Source organism: Sus scrofa, chromosome 9 (assembly GCF_054392235.1).
Source record: "Sus scrofa isolate SSC_HxYL_T2T_F1_AM1 chromosome 9, Sscrofa_HxYL_maternal_Yorkshire_Landrace_v2.0, whole genome shotgun sequence".
In the NCBI taxonomy this organism is placed as follows: domain Eukaryota; kingdom Metazoa; phylum Chordata; class Mammalia; order Artiodactyla; family Suidae; genus Sus; species Sus scrofa.
In genome coordinates this window covers 126,862,163-126,881,625 of record NC_139391.1, presented here as the reverse complement: position 1 = coordinate 126,881,625, position 19,463 = coordinate 126,862,163, and the positions used below count along the sequence as shown (strand labels likewise).

The 19,463-nt window shown below is 37.9% G+C and overlaps 1 protein-coding gene across 14 annotated transcripts in view; it reads left to right on the top strand.

Annotated features, from left to right (window-relative positions):
• ACBD6 (acyl-CoA binding domain containing 6) overlaps window positions 1-19,463 on the top strand; it is a 198,047-nt gene that overhangs the window by 56,130 nt on the left and 122,454 nt on the right. For all 14 annotated transcript variants that reach the window (XR_014816388.1, XR_014816389.1, XR_014816387.1 and 11 more), the window contains exon 4: window positions 11,925-12,007. Coding sequence is in view for 8 of the 14 variants with exons in the window: in XM_003130348.6 (XP_003130396.2) it covers window positions 11,925-12,007 (83 nt within the window). In the remaining 6 variants the exon portion in view is untranslated. The remainder of the gene's footprint in view (window positions 1-11,924; window positions 12,008-19,463) is intronic.

Genomic DNA, 19,463 nt, shown 5'->3' with positions numbered 1-19,463 from the left:
ATTATGCTTTATGTACAAAGGTATTCATCATATCTTTGTTTATGAGTAAAAAAGTGAAAATACCTAAATAGACAGTTGTCATATAATGGTTAAGTAAATTATGGTACATTACTTCATGGAATATTATGCTGGTTTTTAATGTTTTTCGGACTTCTTTTGGTCATGGTTGTATAGTAGGGACAAGATTTTACCCTTTTGTCTAAAACAGGAAGAAAATCAGACAGTGGTCAAAATAATGATTTTCAGACATCGCCCTGAAAGTAGTGTGAAACTTTGAGAGAAGAGAAATAGAGTGAGCCCTGCAATTGACTCAGCTTATTGCCTGGAAGCAATTTCAGTATGGGGGAAGGGTTCCCAGAGAGCTTGGCCGTCTTGCCAACTTGACTAGCATATGCAGGGCTGAATACTACAGAGGATGTCCTTGTATAGAAAGGAGAAGTTCCAGAGATCTGCAGAGAGGTCCCTCTGGCTATTGAATACTAATCTTTGTGTGTGCGGGAGGGAATTAATAGGCCAGAGAATGAAATACTAGAAAGCAGCAAGCCAGACAATTCCTGGGGTTGACATAGGACTGATACTACTTAGTTTCCTACTGGTCAGAGTGGAAAGAAAATGTAATATGTGGGGCATATGGTAGAGGTTTCTAAAGGATTTCACTTTAGTAGTGGGGCTAAATAAGTTCTAGATTAAAGGCTGCTCTGCCCCCACCTTAACAAAGCTTAAAAATGAGCGCTGAAAGGATCAAATTGATTCGGTGTAACTGAATTAACGTCAAAACAAAGTCTAACGTAATTTGAAGGAACACAACAAAATCCAGCAAACAAGTGTAAAATTTACAATACCTGGCTTTTAGTAAAAGTCTTTGAAGCATGTGAAAGTAGCAGAAAAATATGATCCAAACTAGGAGAAAACCTGTCAGTGAAAGCAGGCACAGAAATGATAGAGCTGAAAACAGCTATTGTAAATATATTCTATATATTCAAGAAAATAGAGGAACATAAGAAAGAAATGGAAGATACAAAAAGACCTAAATGAAACTTCTAAAGATGGGAGAAAATTACATCTGAAATGGCAAGTACACTGGACAGAGTTCCCTAGTGGCCTAGCAGTTAAGGATTTGTCATTGTTACTATTGTGGCTCAGGTTCGATCCCTGGCCCAGGCATTTCTGTGCCCCACCCCCACCCCAATACACTGGAAAGGATTAACAGCATTTTGGACATTACATAAGAAAGGATCAGTGAATTTGAAGATGTATCAATTGAAACATAAAAATGAAGCACAAACCATAAAAAGACTGAACAAATACACATGTAACTGGAATCTCAGAAAGAAGAGAAAAAGCAAGAGAGAGAAGACAGAATAATATTTAGTAAGTAGTAACTGAAAATTTTAAACATTTGATGAAACTGTAAACCAGAGTTTTGTAGCCTTTGCATTATTGACACGTGGGGCTGAGTGATTCTTTGCTGTGGAGGGCTGTCCTGTGCATTGCAGGATATTTAGCAATAACTCTGGTCTCAGTAACTCTGGTCTATTCACTAGATGCTAATAAGCCAAGTGGAGGATAGAGCGGGGAGGGGTTGGGGAATTTCCCCCAGTCGAGAATTGCTGCCATAAACCCATAGAACAAGAAGCTCAGTGAAAGCTAAGCAGAAGAAATGTAAAGAAAATTATAGTATGACACATTATAATCAAATTGCTGAAAACCAGTGAAAAAGAGAAAATCTTAAAAAGATCCAGACAAAAAATAGCATACAGAGGAACAAAGATAAGAACTGCAGCAAATTTCTTTTTAGAAGTCTGAAATCAGCAAGGGCAACATCAAAAGGTAAAAAAGCTACCAATTTATAATCCTATACCAGGTTAAATAACTTCCAGAAATGAAGGTGATTTACTTACCATGTAATGAACATTTATGAAAAACCCACAGGTAACATTAAATGTGAACTGGAAAGGGTAAAAAATGGAAAGCTTTTCCCTTAAGATCAAGAATAAGACAAGAATGCTTGCTTTCACCTTGTACTGTAAATTCTAGCCGGAGCAATTAGACAAGAAAAAGAAAATAAACAGCATTCAAACTGGAAAAGAAGTAAAACTATCTCTGTTCACAGATAACATAATCCTATCTTATGGAAAATCAGAAGAGACCATCAAAAAACTACTAGAATTAGTAAACAGATTAAGCAGAGTTTCAAGATAGGAGATCAACATGCAGAAATCAGTTTTGTTAATATACACCAGAAGTGAATACCTCAAAATGGAAACTAAGAAAACAGTTCTATTTGCAATAGCATCCAAAAGGATAAAATAGTTTTATTTTATTCTGTAAAACTATTCCCCGGGAATAGTTTTAACCAAGGAGGTGAAAAATTTTACACTGAAAACTATGAACCACTGCTGAAACAAAGAAGACCTAAATAAGTGTAAAGACATCCCGTGTTCATAAATTGCAAGATTTTATATCATTAAGATGGAAGTACTACCTAAAGTGACCTGGAATCTATCTAAACTCTACTGCCATATTCGCAAAAATGGAAAAGCTGATCCTCAAGTACCTATGGAATTACAAAAGGCCCCAAATCAACCAAACAATATTGGAAAAGAACAAAATTGTAGAATTCACACCTGCAATTTCAAAACTTACTATAAAATTGCAGTAATTAAAACAGTGTTGGAGTTCCTGTTGTGGCTCAGCCGAAACGAACCAACTAGTATGCATGAGGATGTGGGTTTAATCCCTGGCCTTGCTCAGTGGGTTAAAGGATCTAGCGTTGCCATGACCTGTGGTGTAGGTCACAGACATGGCGTGGATCTGGTGTTACAGTGGCTGTGGCTGTGGCACAGCCACAGCAGCCGAAGCTCCGATTTGATCTCTAGCCTGAGAAATTCCATATGCTGCACGTGCCACCCTAAAAGTGTCATGCTGGCATAAAGATAGGCACGTGGACTAGTGGAAAAGAATTGAGTCCAGAAATAAACCCTCATGTTAATGGTCAACTGATTTTTGATAAAGATGCGAAGACCATTCAGTGGAGAATAATCTTTTCAACAAATGACCTGGAACAATTGGATAACACATACAAAAGGGTGAAGGTGCATCCTTACATCACTCTCTATATAAATAGTAACTCAAAAGGATCAACAATACAATCTAAAAAATAGGAATTAGAACTATATTTACTTTAAAGTAAATATAATGTTTTATGTCAGTGATTTTGGATTAGGTCATGGATTTTTAGGTATCACAGCAAAAACACAAGCACCAAAGAGAAGATGGTAAATAAGACTTCATCAATATTAAAACTTTTCTACTTCAAAAATACTATCAAAAAAGCAAGGAAGTGTTCAATTGTGTAGTAGTTATCTACTGATAGGTGTTTTTAAATTCATAGAACTGTAAGTCAATTTTACTGTATAATAATTGCTAACATTTTTAAAAGTATCTTTTGATCAGGTTCAGTAAGAATTGTACTTCATTTTTTCTAAGTTTTTATTTTGAAACAATTTCAAACATACAAAGGGTGGGAAGAATAGTACAATAAACCCACATGCCCATTACTTAAATTCTCCAAATGTTAACTTTCACCACATTCTCTCTAGTACCCCACTGTTCACAGCAGCTTTGTTTGTAATAGCATAAAACTGTAAACAGTTCAAATGTTCATCAACAAGTAATGGATAAACAAATTTTGGAATATTTATACAATGAAATACTGCTCAATAATAAAAAATAAATGAACTGCTTTTTAAAAACTCAATGAATTTTATTATATTTGTAGTTATACAACCATCATCACAAGCCAGTTTTATATTTCCATCCCAAATCCCCAGCCCATCCTTCTCCCCCAGCCTTTCTCCCTTCGTAACCATGAGTTTTTCAAAGTCTGTGAGTCAGTTTCTGTTCTTCAAAGAAGTTCACTGTATCCTTTTTTTTAGATTGCACATAAAAGTGATGGCATATGACATTAGTGTCTCCCTGTCTAACTTCACTTAGCAAGATAATTTCTAGGTCCATCGATGTTGCTGCACATGCCATTATTTCTTTCCTTTTTATGGCTGAGTAATACTCTGTTGTGTATATGTACCACATCTTTTTATCCACTCCTCTGCTGCTCTGTTGGTGGACATTTAGGTTGCTTCCATGCCTTGGTTATTGTATGTAGTGCTGCAATGAACATTGGGGTACATGTATCTTTTCGAGTCATGGTTTTTTTATGGATAGGTGTCCAGGAGTGGGATTGCTAGATAAATTGGTAATTCCATTTTTAGATTTTTGAAGAATCTCCATACTATTTTCCATAGTGGTTGCACCAGTTTATATTCCCAGCAACAGCGTAAGAGGGTTCCCTTTTCTCCATACCCTCTCCAGTATTTATTGTTTGTAGACTTTTTCTTTTTTTTTTTTTTTGGTCTTTTTACTGCTGCACCCATGGCATGTGGAAGTTCCCAGGCTAGGGGTCGAATCGGAGCTGTAGTTGCTGGCTTGCACCACAGCCACAGCAATGAAGGATCTAAGCCATGTCTGCAACCTACACCACAGCTCACACCAAAGGCTGGATCTTTAACCCACCGGGCAAGGCCAGGGATTGAACCTGCATCCTCATGGACAGTAGTCAGGTTCTATACCACTGAGCCATGAAGGGAACTCCCATTGTTTGTAGGCTTTTTGATGGTGTAAGGTGGTATCTCATAGTATTTTTGATTTGCATTTCTCTAGTAATTAGTGATGTTGAACATCTTTTCCTATGTGTTTTTGGCCATATGTATGTCTTCTTTGGAGAATTGACTGTTTAGATCTTCTATCCATTTTTGATGGGATTGTTTGTTTTTTTAGGAGGTGTTAATATGTTTTGGAGATTAGTCTGTTATCACTCACTTCATTTGCAAACATTTTCTCCCATTCTGTGAGTTGTCTTTTTGTTTAAGGTTTCCTTTGCTGTACAAAAGCTTTTAAGTTTAATTAGGTCCCATTTGTTTATTTTTTGTTTTTATTGTCATTACTTTAGGAGGTGGATCTGAGAAGATATGCTGAGGTTTATGTCAGAGGGTGTTCAGCCTATGTTTTCCTCTAAGAGTTTTATAGAATCTAGTCTTATATTTAGGTCTTTAATCCATTTTGAGTTTATTTTTATGTATGGCATTAGGAACTGTTCTAATTTCATTCCTTTTGTGTGTGTGTGTGTGTGTGTCTTTTTGCCTTTTCTTGAGCTGCTCCCATGGCATATGGAGGTTCTCAGGCTAGGGATCTAATCAGAGCTGTAGCTGCCAGCCTACACCAGAGTCACAGCAACACGGGATCCGTGCCGCGTCTGCGACCCACATCACAGCTCACGGCAACACCGGATCCTTAACCCATTGAGCAAGGCCAGGGATCGAACCTGCAACTGGTTCCTAGTTGGATTCGTTAACCACTGTGCCACTACAGGAACTCCTCTAATTTCATTCTTTTACATAGATCTGTCCAGTTTTCCCAGCACCTCTTATTGAAGGGACTGTCTTTTTCTCCATTGTGTATTCTTGCCTCCTTTGCCATGGACTATAGGTGCTTGGGTTTAATTCTGGCCTTTGTATTCTGTTCCACTGATTTATATTTCTGTTTTTGTGCCAGTACCATATCATTTTGATGATTGTAGCTTTGTAGTATAGTCTGAAGTCAGGGCCCAATTCCTCTAGCTCCCTTTTTCTTTCTCAGGATGGCTTTGGCTATTCTGGGTCTTTTGTCCTTCCAAACAAACGTTAAAATATTTTGTTCTAATTCTATGAAAAATGCCATTGGTAATTTGATAGGGATTGCATTGAATCTGCAGATTGCCTTTGGTAGTAGTGTCATTTTGAAAATAGTGATTCTTCTAATCCAAGAATATGGTCTATCTTTCCATCTATTTGTGTCATCTTTGAATTCTTCCATTAAATTCTTATAGTTTTTCAGAGTACAGGTCTTTTGTTTCTTTAGGTAGGTTTATTCCTAGATATTTTATTCTTTTTGATGTGATGGCAAATGGGACTATTTCCCTAATTTCTCTTTCTGATCTTTCATTGTTAGTATATAGAAATATGGTCAATTTCTGTGTTTTATTAATTTTGTATCCTGCACCTTTACCAAATTCATTGATGAGCTCTAACAGTTTTCTGGTAGCATCCTTAGGATGTTCTAGTTACAGTGTCATGTCATCTGCAAACAGTGGTAGTTTTACTTTTTCCTTTCAAATTTGGATTCTTTTATTTCTTTTTTTTTTAATGATCTTTTTTCCTTTCTTTTCTTTTCTTTTTTCTTTTTTGCCTTTTTAGGTCCACACCTGTGGCATAGGGAAGTTCCCAGGCTAGGAGTTGAATCAGAACTGAGGCTGCAAGCCTACGCCACAGCCACAGCAACGCAGGATCTGAGCTGCTTCTGCAACCAACACCATAGCTTACAGCTATGCTGGATCCTTAACCCACTGAGCAAGGCCAGGGATTGAACCCACATCCTCATGGATACATGTCAGATACTTCTCTCTCTCTCTCTCTCTCTTTTTTTTTTTCTGATGAGTCTGGCTAAGGGTTTATCAATTTTGTTGGTCTTTTCAAAAAGCCAGCTTTTAGTTTCATCGATCTTTCCTGTGGTTTTCTTTTTCTGTTTCATTTATTTCTGAACTGATCTTTATGATTTATTTCCTTCTGCCAACTTGGGATTTGTCTGTTCTTCTCTCTCTAGTTGTAAAGTTTGCTTGTTTATTTGAGATTGTTTTTCTTTCCTGAGGTAGGCTTGTATTGCAATACACTTCCCTCTTAGAACTGCTTTTGCTTCATCCCATACCTTTTGGAATGTTCTGTGTGCACTTGAGAAGAATGTGTATTCTGCTGCTTTTGAATGGAATGTTCTATAAATATCTATTAAGTCCATCTGGACTAATGCATCCTTTAAGGCCTCTGTTTCCTTGTTGATTTTCTATCTGGATGATCTGTCCATTGCTGTAAGTGGGTTGTTAAAATCCCCTGCTATTATTGTGTTATTATCAGTTTCTCATTTTAAGGTTCTTAGCAGTTGCCTTATATATTGAGGTAATCCTATATTGGGTACATATATATTTACAATTATTATACCTTCTTCTTGGATAATCCTTTGATCATTATGTAATATCCTTCTTTGTCTCTTATAGTAGTCATTTTAAGGTCTATTTTGTCTGATATGAGTATTGCTATGCCAGCCTTCTTTGATTTCCATTTGCATGGAATATTTTCTTCCATCCTCCCACTTTCAATTTGTATGTGCCCCTATTACTGAATTGTGTCTCTTGGAGACAGCATATATATGGGTCTTATTTTTGTATGCACTCAGCCAGTCTCTTTCTTTTGGTTGGGGCATTTAGTCCATTTACATTGAAGGTAATTATTGATATATTCTTATTCACTAAGTATATTCTTATTGCCATTTTATTAACTGTTTTGGATTTGTTTTTGTTGGCCTTTTTTCTTCCCTTCTTCTCTTGTTCTTTTCTCTTGTGATTTGGTGATTTTCTTTAGTGTTGTGTTTGGATTGCTTTTCCTATTTGTGTGTGTATTTATTGTAGATTTTTGGTTTGCAGTTACTATGAAGTTTTTGATAGAGGAGTCTGTGTGTACACATCAGATTGTTTTAAGTTGTTCGTCTCTTAATTCCAAGTGCATCTCCAGTGTCTTGCACTTGTTACCCTCCTCTTTTCATGATTGCTGGTTTTGGTAGCATGTTTGTGTGTGGATAATTTCCTACCTTTACTATATATATGCATTTATCAGTGAGCCTGTTATTTGTAATATATTTGTTTCTATTTGTGGCCTTTTCTTTTCCACCTAGAGATGTTCCTTTAGTATTTGTTGTAAATCTGGTTTAGAGGTGCTGAATTCTCTTAGCTTTTTCTTCTTCAAATCTGAGTGAGAGCCTTGCCTGGTAGAGTAATCTTGGTTGGAGGTTTTTCCTTTCATCACTTTAAGTATATCATGCCACTCCCTTCTGGCGTGGAGAGTTTCTGCTGAAAAATCAGCCAATAACCTTATCGAGGTTCCCTTGTATGTTGTTTCTTTTCCCTAGCTTCTTTCTAGATTTTCTCTTTGTCTTTAATTTTGGTCAGTTTGGTTAATATGTGTCTTGGAATGTTCCTTCTTGGGTTTATTTTATGTGGTACTCATTGTGCTTCCTGGCTTTGAGTGAGTGATTCCTTTCCCATGTTAGGGAAGTTTTCAGCTATTGTCTCTTCAAACAATTTCTCTGGCCCTTTCTCTCTTCTCCTTCTGGCACTCCTGTAGTACAGACGTTGATGTGTTTAATGTTGTCCCGGAGTTCTCTTAGACTGTCATTTCTTTTCAATATGTTTTTTCTGTTCCACATCAGTGATTGTCACTACTCTCTCCTCCACCTCGCTTATTTTTTCTTCTGCATCTTGTATTCTACTGTTGGTTGCTTCTAATGAATTGTTTATTTCAGTTATTGCATTTTACATCTCTGCTTGCTTAATCCTTAACTCTTCTATCTCTTTGCTCAGTGTTTCTTGTAATTTATCAGTCTTTGCCTCCAGTTTATTTCAAGATCTTGATTGACCTTTACTATCATTTGTCTAAAGTCTTTTTCATGGAGGTTGGTAGTCTCCAGATCACTTAGCTGTTTTTCTGGGTTTTTTCCTTGTTCCCTTATCTGAGGTCATAATTCTCTGCCTTTTCATTTTGTATAGATTTTGCTGTGGCCTTCTTTTTGTAGACAAAAGTTTGTACCCTGTCTTGCTTCTGATGTCTGACCCCCTTGTGGCTGATGTTGGTACAGGGGCTTGCTGCAGACTTCCTGATGGGAGGTACTGGTGCCTGCCCACTGGTAGGTGGAGCTGATTCTTATCCCTCTGATGGGTGGGGCTTTGTCTCTGGATGTGATTAGAGGCAGCTATGTTCTTGGGGGGTCTTTAGGCAGCCTGTTTGCTGATGGGTGGGGCTATGTTCCCACCAGGTTTGTTGTTCAGCCTGGGGCTTTTCTGCCCTCATTGTTGGGGCCAAGTTTTTCCAAAATGGCTACCTCTATAGTAATTCACACTGATTATTATTCCTGAGACCTTTGCCTCCAATGTCCTTACCCCACAATGAGCCACCGTCACCCCATGTTTTCCCAGGAAATTCTCCTAGAATCACAGGAAGGGCCAACCCAGATTCCTGTGAGAGTTTCTGCTTTGTCCTCAGACCCAGTGCACATGAAAACCTGTGCGTGCCTTTCAAGAGTGGAGTCTGCATTTCCCCCAGGCCTGTGGAGCTCCTGAGTACAAGCTCCGCTGGCCCTCAATACCAAATGCTCCGGGGCTCCTCCTCCCAATGCCAGATCCCCAGGCAGGGGAACCTGACATGGGGTCAGAACTCTCACTTCCATGGGTGAGCCTCTGTGATATAGTTACTTTCCAGTCTGTGATACACCTACTTGATGGGTATGAGGTTGCTTATATGGGTAACTGCCCTCCTACCACCATCTCTCAATGTGGCTTCCTCTTTGTCTTCTGGAGTATGATATCTTTCTTGACAGTTTGCAGTCTGTTTTGTTGAAGGTTGTTCAGCTGTTGGTTTTATGAGAGAAAGTGAGCTCCAGTCCTACTGTGCCATCTTAATCCTGACTCCAAATGAACTACTTTAAAAAACTATCCAAAAAATAAATAAATAAATAAATAAATAAATAAATAAATAAAAAGCCCTCCTACAGAAAGGGGGAAAATATTTGCAAATCATATGTGTGATAAAGATCTAGTATCCAGATATATAAATAACACATAACTCAACAATGAAAGATAACTAATAAATGGGTAAAGAACTTGAGTAGACATTTCTTCAAAGAGAATAGCCCCAAAAATCCCATGAAATATTAGTTATTAGGGAAATTCAAATCAAAACCACAATGACATGTCACATACACTTAGACCGTAATAAAAAACACACGGAACAACAAGTGTTGGCCAGGATGGAGAAATTGGGACCTTCTTACATTGCTGGTGGGAATATATAGTATTGAATTTTGAGAATTTTTAAAAATACGCTTTGCATTCCAACCGTTTAATAGATATGTGTTTTGCAGATTTTTTGGTTTTTTTTTTTTTCGTAGTTTGTGGTTTGTCATGTCATTTTCTTAACCATGTCTTTCACAGAGCAGACATTTTTATTAATAAAGACTAATAGCAGTTTTTTCTTTCATAGATCACAGTTTTGGTGTTGTTTCTAAAAAGTGATTGCAAACCCAGATTTTCTGCTATGTTATCTTCCTGGGGTCAGTTCTTTCTCAGGAAATTTCCAATTTTGTCATTTATTTAGCAGGTGTCTCTTAAGTGGCAGGTATGTTTCAACTATTAATGGAGCATGTGTTTAGAATATGATTAGATTAAATAAAATAAGTTCTTCCTTGGTTTGTGCATTTTTAGGAAAAATGTTCTCTATCCCCAAAATTCTTTGCAGCCTTTATTCTCTAAGAATCATCCTCAGAGAAGAGAGGGACCTGGCATTCCCTTTGTGCTTCTTTTTTGCCAACATCAGACTACTGTACTTTCTATACTTTATTATTTAATCGTGATGTTTGTTGTTGTTTATGATACTGTCCCTTTGTTTCTGTCGTAAATTGATAACCAAGTTACTTAACTCAAAAACTTCCACCATTTCTTGAAACTTCAGTTGGTTATGTCGCCTCTGGGATCTTTTTCCTCAGCCCAGTAGTTCACAGACCAAAAGATAACAAACAGAAACATAACAATAAAACAAAACCCCTTCTTTGAAGTATGAAAACACATGTATGGGGGATTGTCTGTATTTTCCTGAGGTCACACTAATTATTTTTGCAGTTAAAGTATTTAATTTTGATTTGAAGATAATATTTATGTTCAGAGTCAGAGGTTTTATTTTTGAAGGATGGTCTAAAAACTATCAATATTGCAGGAGATGTGGGCCTTTGCAGAGGTTGCAATATGATCTTTCTGACAATAATAGCATCCAAGTTCGCTGCTTCCACATTACATGTTTCAGAAGAATTTTATTTTAAAATTTAGGTTTTTTTTTTGTTTGTTTTTTTTTTTTTGCCTTTTTGCCTTTTTGCCTTTTTGCCTTTTGTAGGGCCACTCCCACAGCATATGGCGGTTCCCAGGCTATGGGTCTAATCGGAGCTGTAGCCACCGGCCTACACCACGGCCACAGCAACATGGGATCCGAGCCGCGTCTGTGACTTACACCTCACAGCTCACGGCAACGCCGGATCGTTACCCCACTGAGCAAGGGCAGGGATCGAACCTGCAACCTCATGGTTCCTAGTTGGATTTGTTAACCACTGAGCCACAATGGGAACTCCTAAAATTTAGTCTTAATCATGTGCTTTTTGGGAACATAGAGGCACAGGCCTACTGAATACTTATTTTGGAAAATGTTTCCCTAAGTTTGCTTTTTTTCCTTTTATTTTATGTCTGAACCTCCTTGCCTTTCTCCCTTCCTTCTCTCCGTCCTTCTTGCCACCTAAAAATATTTTCCTTACTTTTTGTGGTGGTGTTTGGAGTTTTATTACAGTTTCCTTCTTACGTGGGAACTCTAATTTTGTTAGAGAAGATTTTCCTGGTCACATTCATGTCTGGTATTTATATTTCATTTTTTGTTTTCATTTTTCCACACTGAGTGTCCGTGTTTTCCACAGTGAATGCAGCTGACATAACCCGCTAGGGGAATGGCTTTTAGGTGGCTCCGGAAGGCAGAAGTGGACTAACCTTGCTAGAGGGAGTTCGTTCCACTGCTCTGATGACCTGAGTCCTCTTGCCTTTTCAGTACCCTCCTAAAACTGACGCTAGGCCCTTGGAGAAACGGCGAATCAGCAAATATTTAGTGTTTCCTTAGCGACGTGTAGTATTTTGTAACTGGTGTAAAGGGACACAGCTCTAATCCATGCATCTTTTTTTCCACCTTTCCCCCTCCCAGTTACCAGAGAAGAAAGGAAAAGAAACGAATACTGGTTTTGGCGGGCCCGTTGTTAGTTCTCTGTATCACGAGGAAATCATCAGGTAAATTCTCTTTGGATCCTCCGTAATTGGGGTATACTCATACCTCTCCGTGTGTATATATATGCGTATGCGTGTGTGTATTTTTAATCCTGAAAGCTTCCGTTTGTGAAGAACTTTTTCTTAACGTGAAACTGATTTGGTGCTGCCTCTAGAAGGATAATACATGGCAGGAAATAAATTTTTATGTATATGGTCTTAAAAATCTCTAAGTGTCTAAATCAGTGACAGATGGTAACCTTTCTCGCATGTCAGTGGTTGGTAGGGCAAAGTTTTGTCTCAATCTAAAGCTGTGAATTTTGGGGGTTCCTTCATGGCTCAGCGAAAGTGAATCTGACTAGTATCAATGAGGACTCAGGTTCGATCCCTGGCCTCATTCATTGGGTTAAGGATATGGCATTGCTGTGAGCTGTGGTGTAGGTCACAGATGTGGCTTGGATCTGGCATTGCTGTGTCTGTGGCATAGGCCAGTGGCTACCGGTCTCATTTGACCCCTAGCCTAGCAACCTCCATGTGCCATGGATGTGGCCCTAAAAAGGCAAAAATAAATAAATAAAAAATAAAAAATATGATTTTTGTTGTTCTTACTAGTTTTCCTCAAAATATTATTAATTTTAAAAAATATTTTAATTTCCGTAGTTTATTTAGCTACAAATTAAAAAGCATTTCGGAGTGTAAAGTGGCACACTGCAGATAACAGTTTGGAGGTTCTTCAGAAAATTAAACAGAGAATTACTGTGTGATCCAGCTATTCTGTTTCTCATTCTAGATCCAAAAGAATTGAAAGCAGGATCTCAAAGACATACTTGCACAGCTTTGTTCATAGCAGCACTGTTCACGATAGCAGAAGTTAGAAGGCACCTAAGTGTCCATAGATGGATGAATGGATACACAAAATGTGGTATATTCATATAATGGGATATTATTCAGCCTTAAAAAGGAAGGAAAGTCTGACACATGCTAGCATATGGGTGGACCTTGAGGACATGGCGCTGTGAGTGAAATAAACCAATCACAGAGGAATTAAGTACTGTGTGACACCACTTATATGAGGTATCAAGAGCAATTATTCATAGAAACTTAACTGTCAGGAGCCAGAGGGTGTGGAAAATGGAGCACTGTTGTTAAATGGGTATAGCATTTTAGTTTAATAAGATGAAAAATTTCTGGCGATTGGTTGTGCAACAGTGTAAATATACTTTACTAAACTGTACACTTAGAAATGGTTATGATTAATTTTATGTTTTTTTTAAACTACTACTCAATATTTTTTAAAGGTCATGTCGTGCTATGTAATAAAAGCCTTAAATTTTGTTTTGTGTATAGAATTTATTGGATAATTGTTTTCTTTCAGCACTGTGTACATCAGGAAAAGGATTCTCTCCTGCTTTAAAGTCATGTGGCCCATTCTTCTACAATTGTTACTTTACAAACAAATGAGAAATGGGAATTTCTGATGCTCTTGCCCTTTCTGAGTTATAGGAATTTTTTTTCTTATTAACATGAGATAAATGGGCTCCAGTTTTCAAGTGGAAAATTGACAGCACCTAAATTGAAGGGAAATGTCTGTGTTCATAGAACGAAAGGGAAGTTGTACCAAAAATTTACACTTCACTCTTGCATTATTCACCACATAGAGATATAGTGATAAGAACTCCCAGGTAGCATTCTAGGAAGAAAGTTATTAATACTGCTATGAGTCAAAACAAAACCTTTAAATAATCATAGTTTCCAGTTAGTGACTAGTTAATCAGTAATTACGAGGGGACCTGTATTGAATCTGTTTGCATAGCACATAAACCATTTTTACTAAGATTAAATGTTTCTTTGGGGTGGGATCGTGGAAGCCTGATGGAGATTTGAGGGAGATAAAGATACCCTTCAAGAGTGCTGTTGGCCTGGAGTACATCTGCCACACTGATCCCTTGGAGGGGCCCTGAGAACTCTGAGGAGCCTATACAGTTTTGAGGAAGAACAGTTTAAAAAACATTTTCAGAGTTTCTCTTCCCTTTCCCCTTAACCCTTATAGATTCAGAATGTGTTTTGTGTATTAATTTGTATATTCTGTACTTTGTTCACACTTTCATTCATTACAGCATTTATGACATAATGCCACCGTGGATCATAATTTTTAAAAAATTTATCCTTTCTGTTAAAACTTTTAGTTTTTGAAGGGCAGGAATTGTACTCCATATCTGGGGACGTTCCCAGGACTTAATAGGTACCTAGTAAAAATGCGCAGAGCTTGGGGAGGTATCCCCACTGCTTCCCTCAAGGAAGCCGATAGTTTAGTGACTGTTGCTTACACACAGTTAGCCTAATGGCCCTTTGCGAAAGCAGAGAGCTTCTGGTTTTTTTTTCCTGTGTGTGACATTCCCATCCTCACTCACCTCTATTCCTAAAAATGTATAGGCCACTTTCCTACTTAGATAAATTGAGAGAGTTCTTAACTTTGCCTTTTTCAAATCACTGTATTTTCTAACCATTTCAATCACTTATCTGTAAATAATAGTGATCTTTATTTTGTGTGCTGATTTCCTTAAGGCTCCCGGACCCAAGTGTTTTTCACAATGACACGTTGAATGCATTTTCTTTGGGAATGTCCAGTGACATGACTGATCACAGTAGCCCTGCAGAACAGAAAGCAGATCAGACGTGCTGCACTTGGTGTGAGAGTAGATATCTGGGTAGTTGGAGTTTTAAACTGTACTAAAAAAGTTAGCCTGTCTGCTTATCTTCTACCCAGTTCTTAAAGAAGTGACTCAGAGTTAAATCAACATTTAGAATTTTGATCATGAGAAATAATAATAAAATAATAGAACTTTATTTTCATAAGGTAGAGGTTTTAATTCAACTCAGCACACATTTATTGTGAAACTAAAATGAGATGAAACGTTGTGGGTATTTGTGTTTCTCAGCTTCTTCACTTTCAAATAGTATGTTTTGGTGTTTATAGCGTCTACATGTGAGAGTATTTAATAAACCTTATTGGTTAAGTGAAATATGAACCTCTTCTCGTGGCAAAACTGGTTAGTGTTGGCCTTAATGTCATTAAGTCTTCCAAGTATTAGTCTTTTTATAACAGGATCTAAATCTTTGTATTCTGGAAGTTACTGTTAATATATGAAACGGTGAGGAAAATGAATGTGAGAGAGCCACTAAAAGCCTTTTAACTATTACAAACAGTAATTTTTTTAGTAGTACACAAAGTACAGCAGATCAGAAATCACAGCAACTAGTCATATTCTTTTTTTTTTTTTTTTTTGTCTTTTGTTCTTTTAGGGCCGCACCCGTGGCATATGGAGGTTCAGGCTAGGGGTCTAATCGGAGCTATTGCTGCCCACCTACACCAGAGCCACAGCAATGCCAGATCTGAGCTGCATCTGCCACCTACACCACAGCTCACAGCAATGCTGGATCTTTAACCTACTGAGCGAGGCCAGGGATCGAACCAGCAACCTCATGGTTCCTAGTCGGATTCGTTTCCGCCGTGCCACGTTGGGAACTCCCTAGTCATATTCTTATATTAGGGAATTCATTCTTTAACAGAATTCCAGTGTGTGACAAGCCAGATCACAATAAAAATTATTATATACTGAAATGTTGGATTATTCCAGTGAAGGACCAGATAATAGTCCCTTTTGTTTCTTAGTTGTAAGAGTGCAGCTGCAACAGTGGAAACGGGCTATTTATTGAAGTTTATGTAATCAAATTTTGCTTGTACTTTGGTGAGATGTATCTGGCGTTTTATTTTACTAAGAGAAAACAGCTTTAATTGAAGTTAATTGCAGTTTCTTGGCAGAATATGCTCAACTTAGAAATATCAATGGAGTTCCCGTCGTGGTGCAGTGGTTAAAGAATCCGACTAGGAACCATGAGGTTGCAGGTTCTATCCCTGCCCTTGCTCAGAGGGTTAACGATCTGGCGTTGCCGTGAGCTGTGGTGTAGGTTGCAGACGCGGCTTGGATCCCGCGTTGCTGTGGCTCTGGCGTAGGCCGGTGGCTACAGCTCCGATTCGACCCCTAGCCTGGGAACCTCCATATGCCATGGGAGCGGCCCAAAGAAATAGCAAAAAGACAAAAAAAAAAAAAAAAGAAATATCAAATGGTAAACTTGGATGAAAGGAAAAGTTTTCGTCTATAGAACTGTTGTTTTTAAAAAGAACATAATGTATTTTGAAGGTCCGTTTGGATACTTTAGTATATAAACTTTACTTTCTTTCACATTTTTGAAGATTAGGAAAATCACTATCTGATGAATCCATTTACTAAGACTTGGGCTCCATTGTTGTGGCAGCTCTCCTGACTAATATGCATTGTAGGTGATAAGTTAAGGGCCCACTTTAGTTTTATTGTAAATGTTCCTGAGCCAAGGGCCACTGGGGTCAATTCTGAGCTTGCCCCCTGCCTGTGTTGGTTCTGACCTTTATTTCCACTCTGTCACAGAAAGTGACAATATAATGTCATAGGTACAGATATCAGCGTTAATATTCCAGAGCTCTGATGCTAATTTTTCATTCTGAAGCTAGTTAATTGTTCTTTAGTATAATGGAGGGAATATAAGGTGAGGCTAATTAACTACAAAAATTTATGGGGCCAAACTCCAGAATTCAAATGCTGGTTCCACCTCTTATTAGCTCTGTAACCTAAAACAAGTTACTTAAAATGGGAATAATTATAGTACCTTTCTCATATGGCATTTTAAGGACTAAGTATTAATACCCAGACATCCTGGAACAGTATGTGGAACAAAATAAGTTATTTTGTAACTGTCAGGTTTTTTAGTATCTTTATTAAGCAGAGAGCCCCCACAGCAGAGACCTCTGCGCTCAGGGTTGATGGAAGGAACTGAAAGCACATCTCAGTACCTAACCGTGGAATTAGGTGCAGTTTGTTTGCTTTTGCAGAACAAAATGGCAAAACAGGAAGGGAAAGCCATTGCTGCTAGGTCTGTGTTTGAAACTGTAGAAATAAGAGTAACAAATCTTGTAATTCACAGTCACTCTAGAGTTGAGATCAGTTGTGTTTCATTTAAACTGCAGGCTGGCAGGAAAAGCTCTAGTTAATAATAAGTATAGGGCTTTACAAAGGGTTGAATGGTTCTGCACTATGTATGCAGACTCACCTGATAAGAAATCACTTGGTGACCTGTATGACTGAGGTTTTACCTAGAAGTTGGCACACGAATTGAGACTTGAGAAAGAATTAAGGCAAGATTTAAAAATACAACAAATGAAGCATGTACAGTATCCAACCCATCCTGCAGTAAAATTTGATCTTCCCTATTATATTTTGTGGTTTGATACTATGTAATCTATCAGAATTTTATTAATCCCACTTACACAGGCAGCCATCTGGACCTTCTCTAAGCAAGACCAGACCAGTATACAACTAAAATGATTGATGGGCTCTGGAATTGATTAGTTGTTCGCTGAGACAAATGAACTGTTTTGGCAGAAAATACCAGAGGTCACTGCTGTGGTCAAACACAAAAGCCTGTAGAATTTTAAAGAGATGTTTTCATCATTGACTTAGAAAGTTAAAAATTTTAAACCGTAATGGATCTTGAAAATATTTTATAAACATTTTTTTTCATTGCTTGTTTGTTCTCTAGTCCTGATTATAAAATGGTAGACTGTAAGTATAAACCACTAGCACAAAAGTGATAATTTTGTATTTTTGGTGAAAATATAAACTGGAATATAAGTAGCATAAAAGCCAGTCACACATAAATTGTACTCTACAATTTTCCTGAAGAAGGTGTGACTGGAGAAAAAGCTACAACATAAATGGTTTTATTGTAAGTGACTTATAAAATCAGATAGTATAAAATTCCATTCAGTTATTTATTCAGAGCCTCACATTGTTAACCTGTTTTTAACGAATGTTTTAAGACTCTGCAGCATCAAGAGTACATGTTACATATTTTGTACTTAAAAAGTTGAGTATCTGGATTTTTATCCTTTTCGCAGGCCAAGTCATTCTGGATACTACTGTCCCATTGATACCATTGTCCTCAGCACCAAAAAGATTATCTTGCTTCCCTCCATCTGTTTGGCTTGTAGTAGTGAAATCCTTCCCTATTTCACCATGTTGGCTGTGATCAGCACTGTGTTAACACTTTGGTGATAGGTGATAAATTGGATGACATGTGTCTTGTTACATTCTGGTTATTCTTTGAGGACTGCACAAGTGTGTATGGGCAAGTGGGCAGCTCCCCCTTGAGAATCTGACTGCTCAGAATGAACTTGAGTTATGGATTTATTCAGCCTGTAAAACCTCAGCTGGCATAAATAATTGAGAAAGCAAAGGTTTGTCTGTGGTGCATACCTCAGGGACTCGTGGCTCCCTTCCTCCTCTCTTCCTCCCTTTCTTATGAAAATGATCCCAGTTGCACTCCTAGATAATAACACACCAAGCAATTAAAAGCCATGGGTGGCTGGAGAGAGGAGAAAAGGTTTAGTTAATGAGCTTTTCCTCTTCCAGTGCCCATGAGAGCCTCAGGAATGACAAGGCGATTAAAGCGGAGAGATAATTATAGATTATGTGAAAATGGGTCCCTTGGGACAAGCAGGTCTTGACATAAACAGTAACTGTTGTAAGAGTCTCCTGGCTCTCATACTCACCCTTTGCCTACGTGCTTTATTTGTCTCCTGTGTGCTCAATGTCACGATGCCAGCCAAGCATATAGGCAATCCACCTGTTTGCAGATCAACAGCCCTTTCTGAAGAGGTCATTCTTCAGCCAAAACCATTTTCTCTTCCTCTCTCCTCTTCTTTCTTTTTTCTTCCCCTTCATCCTTTCCTCCACTTTGTTCTCCTTTTTTATCTTCCCCTTCTAATCTTTTCCTTCTCTCTCTTTCTTACATCCTTATTCATATGTTGTACCTGTAAAGTGCTAGGCATTTAGACTTACGTGTTACAGAATTTCGCATGTGTGTGTGCAAACATGTAAAGATACATATAGCTATACTATTACTATTATAATAAAAGATGGTTATATGTATTACAGATAATATAAATTTTTCTTCTATTAAAATGCTTTACAGATATATTTAAAGATATTTTAAAAGTGTTAACAAAGGTAACAGTTTTGTGTGATAGAGTCATTTGTTTTTTTCCTGCTTTTTAGGGCTGAAGGTGTGGCATATGGAAGTTCCCAGGTTAGGAGTCAAATTGGATCTGCAGTTGCCGGCCTACACCACAGCCACAGCAATGCGGGATACAAGCTGTGTCTGTGACCTACACCACAGCGCGTGGCAACGCCAGATCGTTAACCCTCTGAGCAAGGTCAGGGATCAAACCCTCTTCCTCATGGATACTAGTTGGGCTTGTTATGCCGAGCCACAACTGGAACGTCCCATAGAGTCATTATTGAAGTTCGAGTACTGTGTTGGAAAGGCATTATTGCATTTAATTACATGGTTTTATTTTTAAATTTTTACCTAATACAAAATTTTA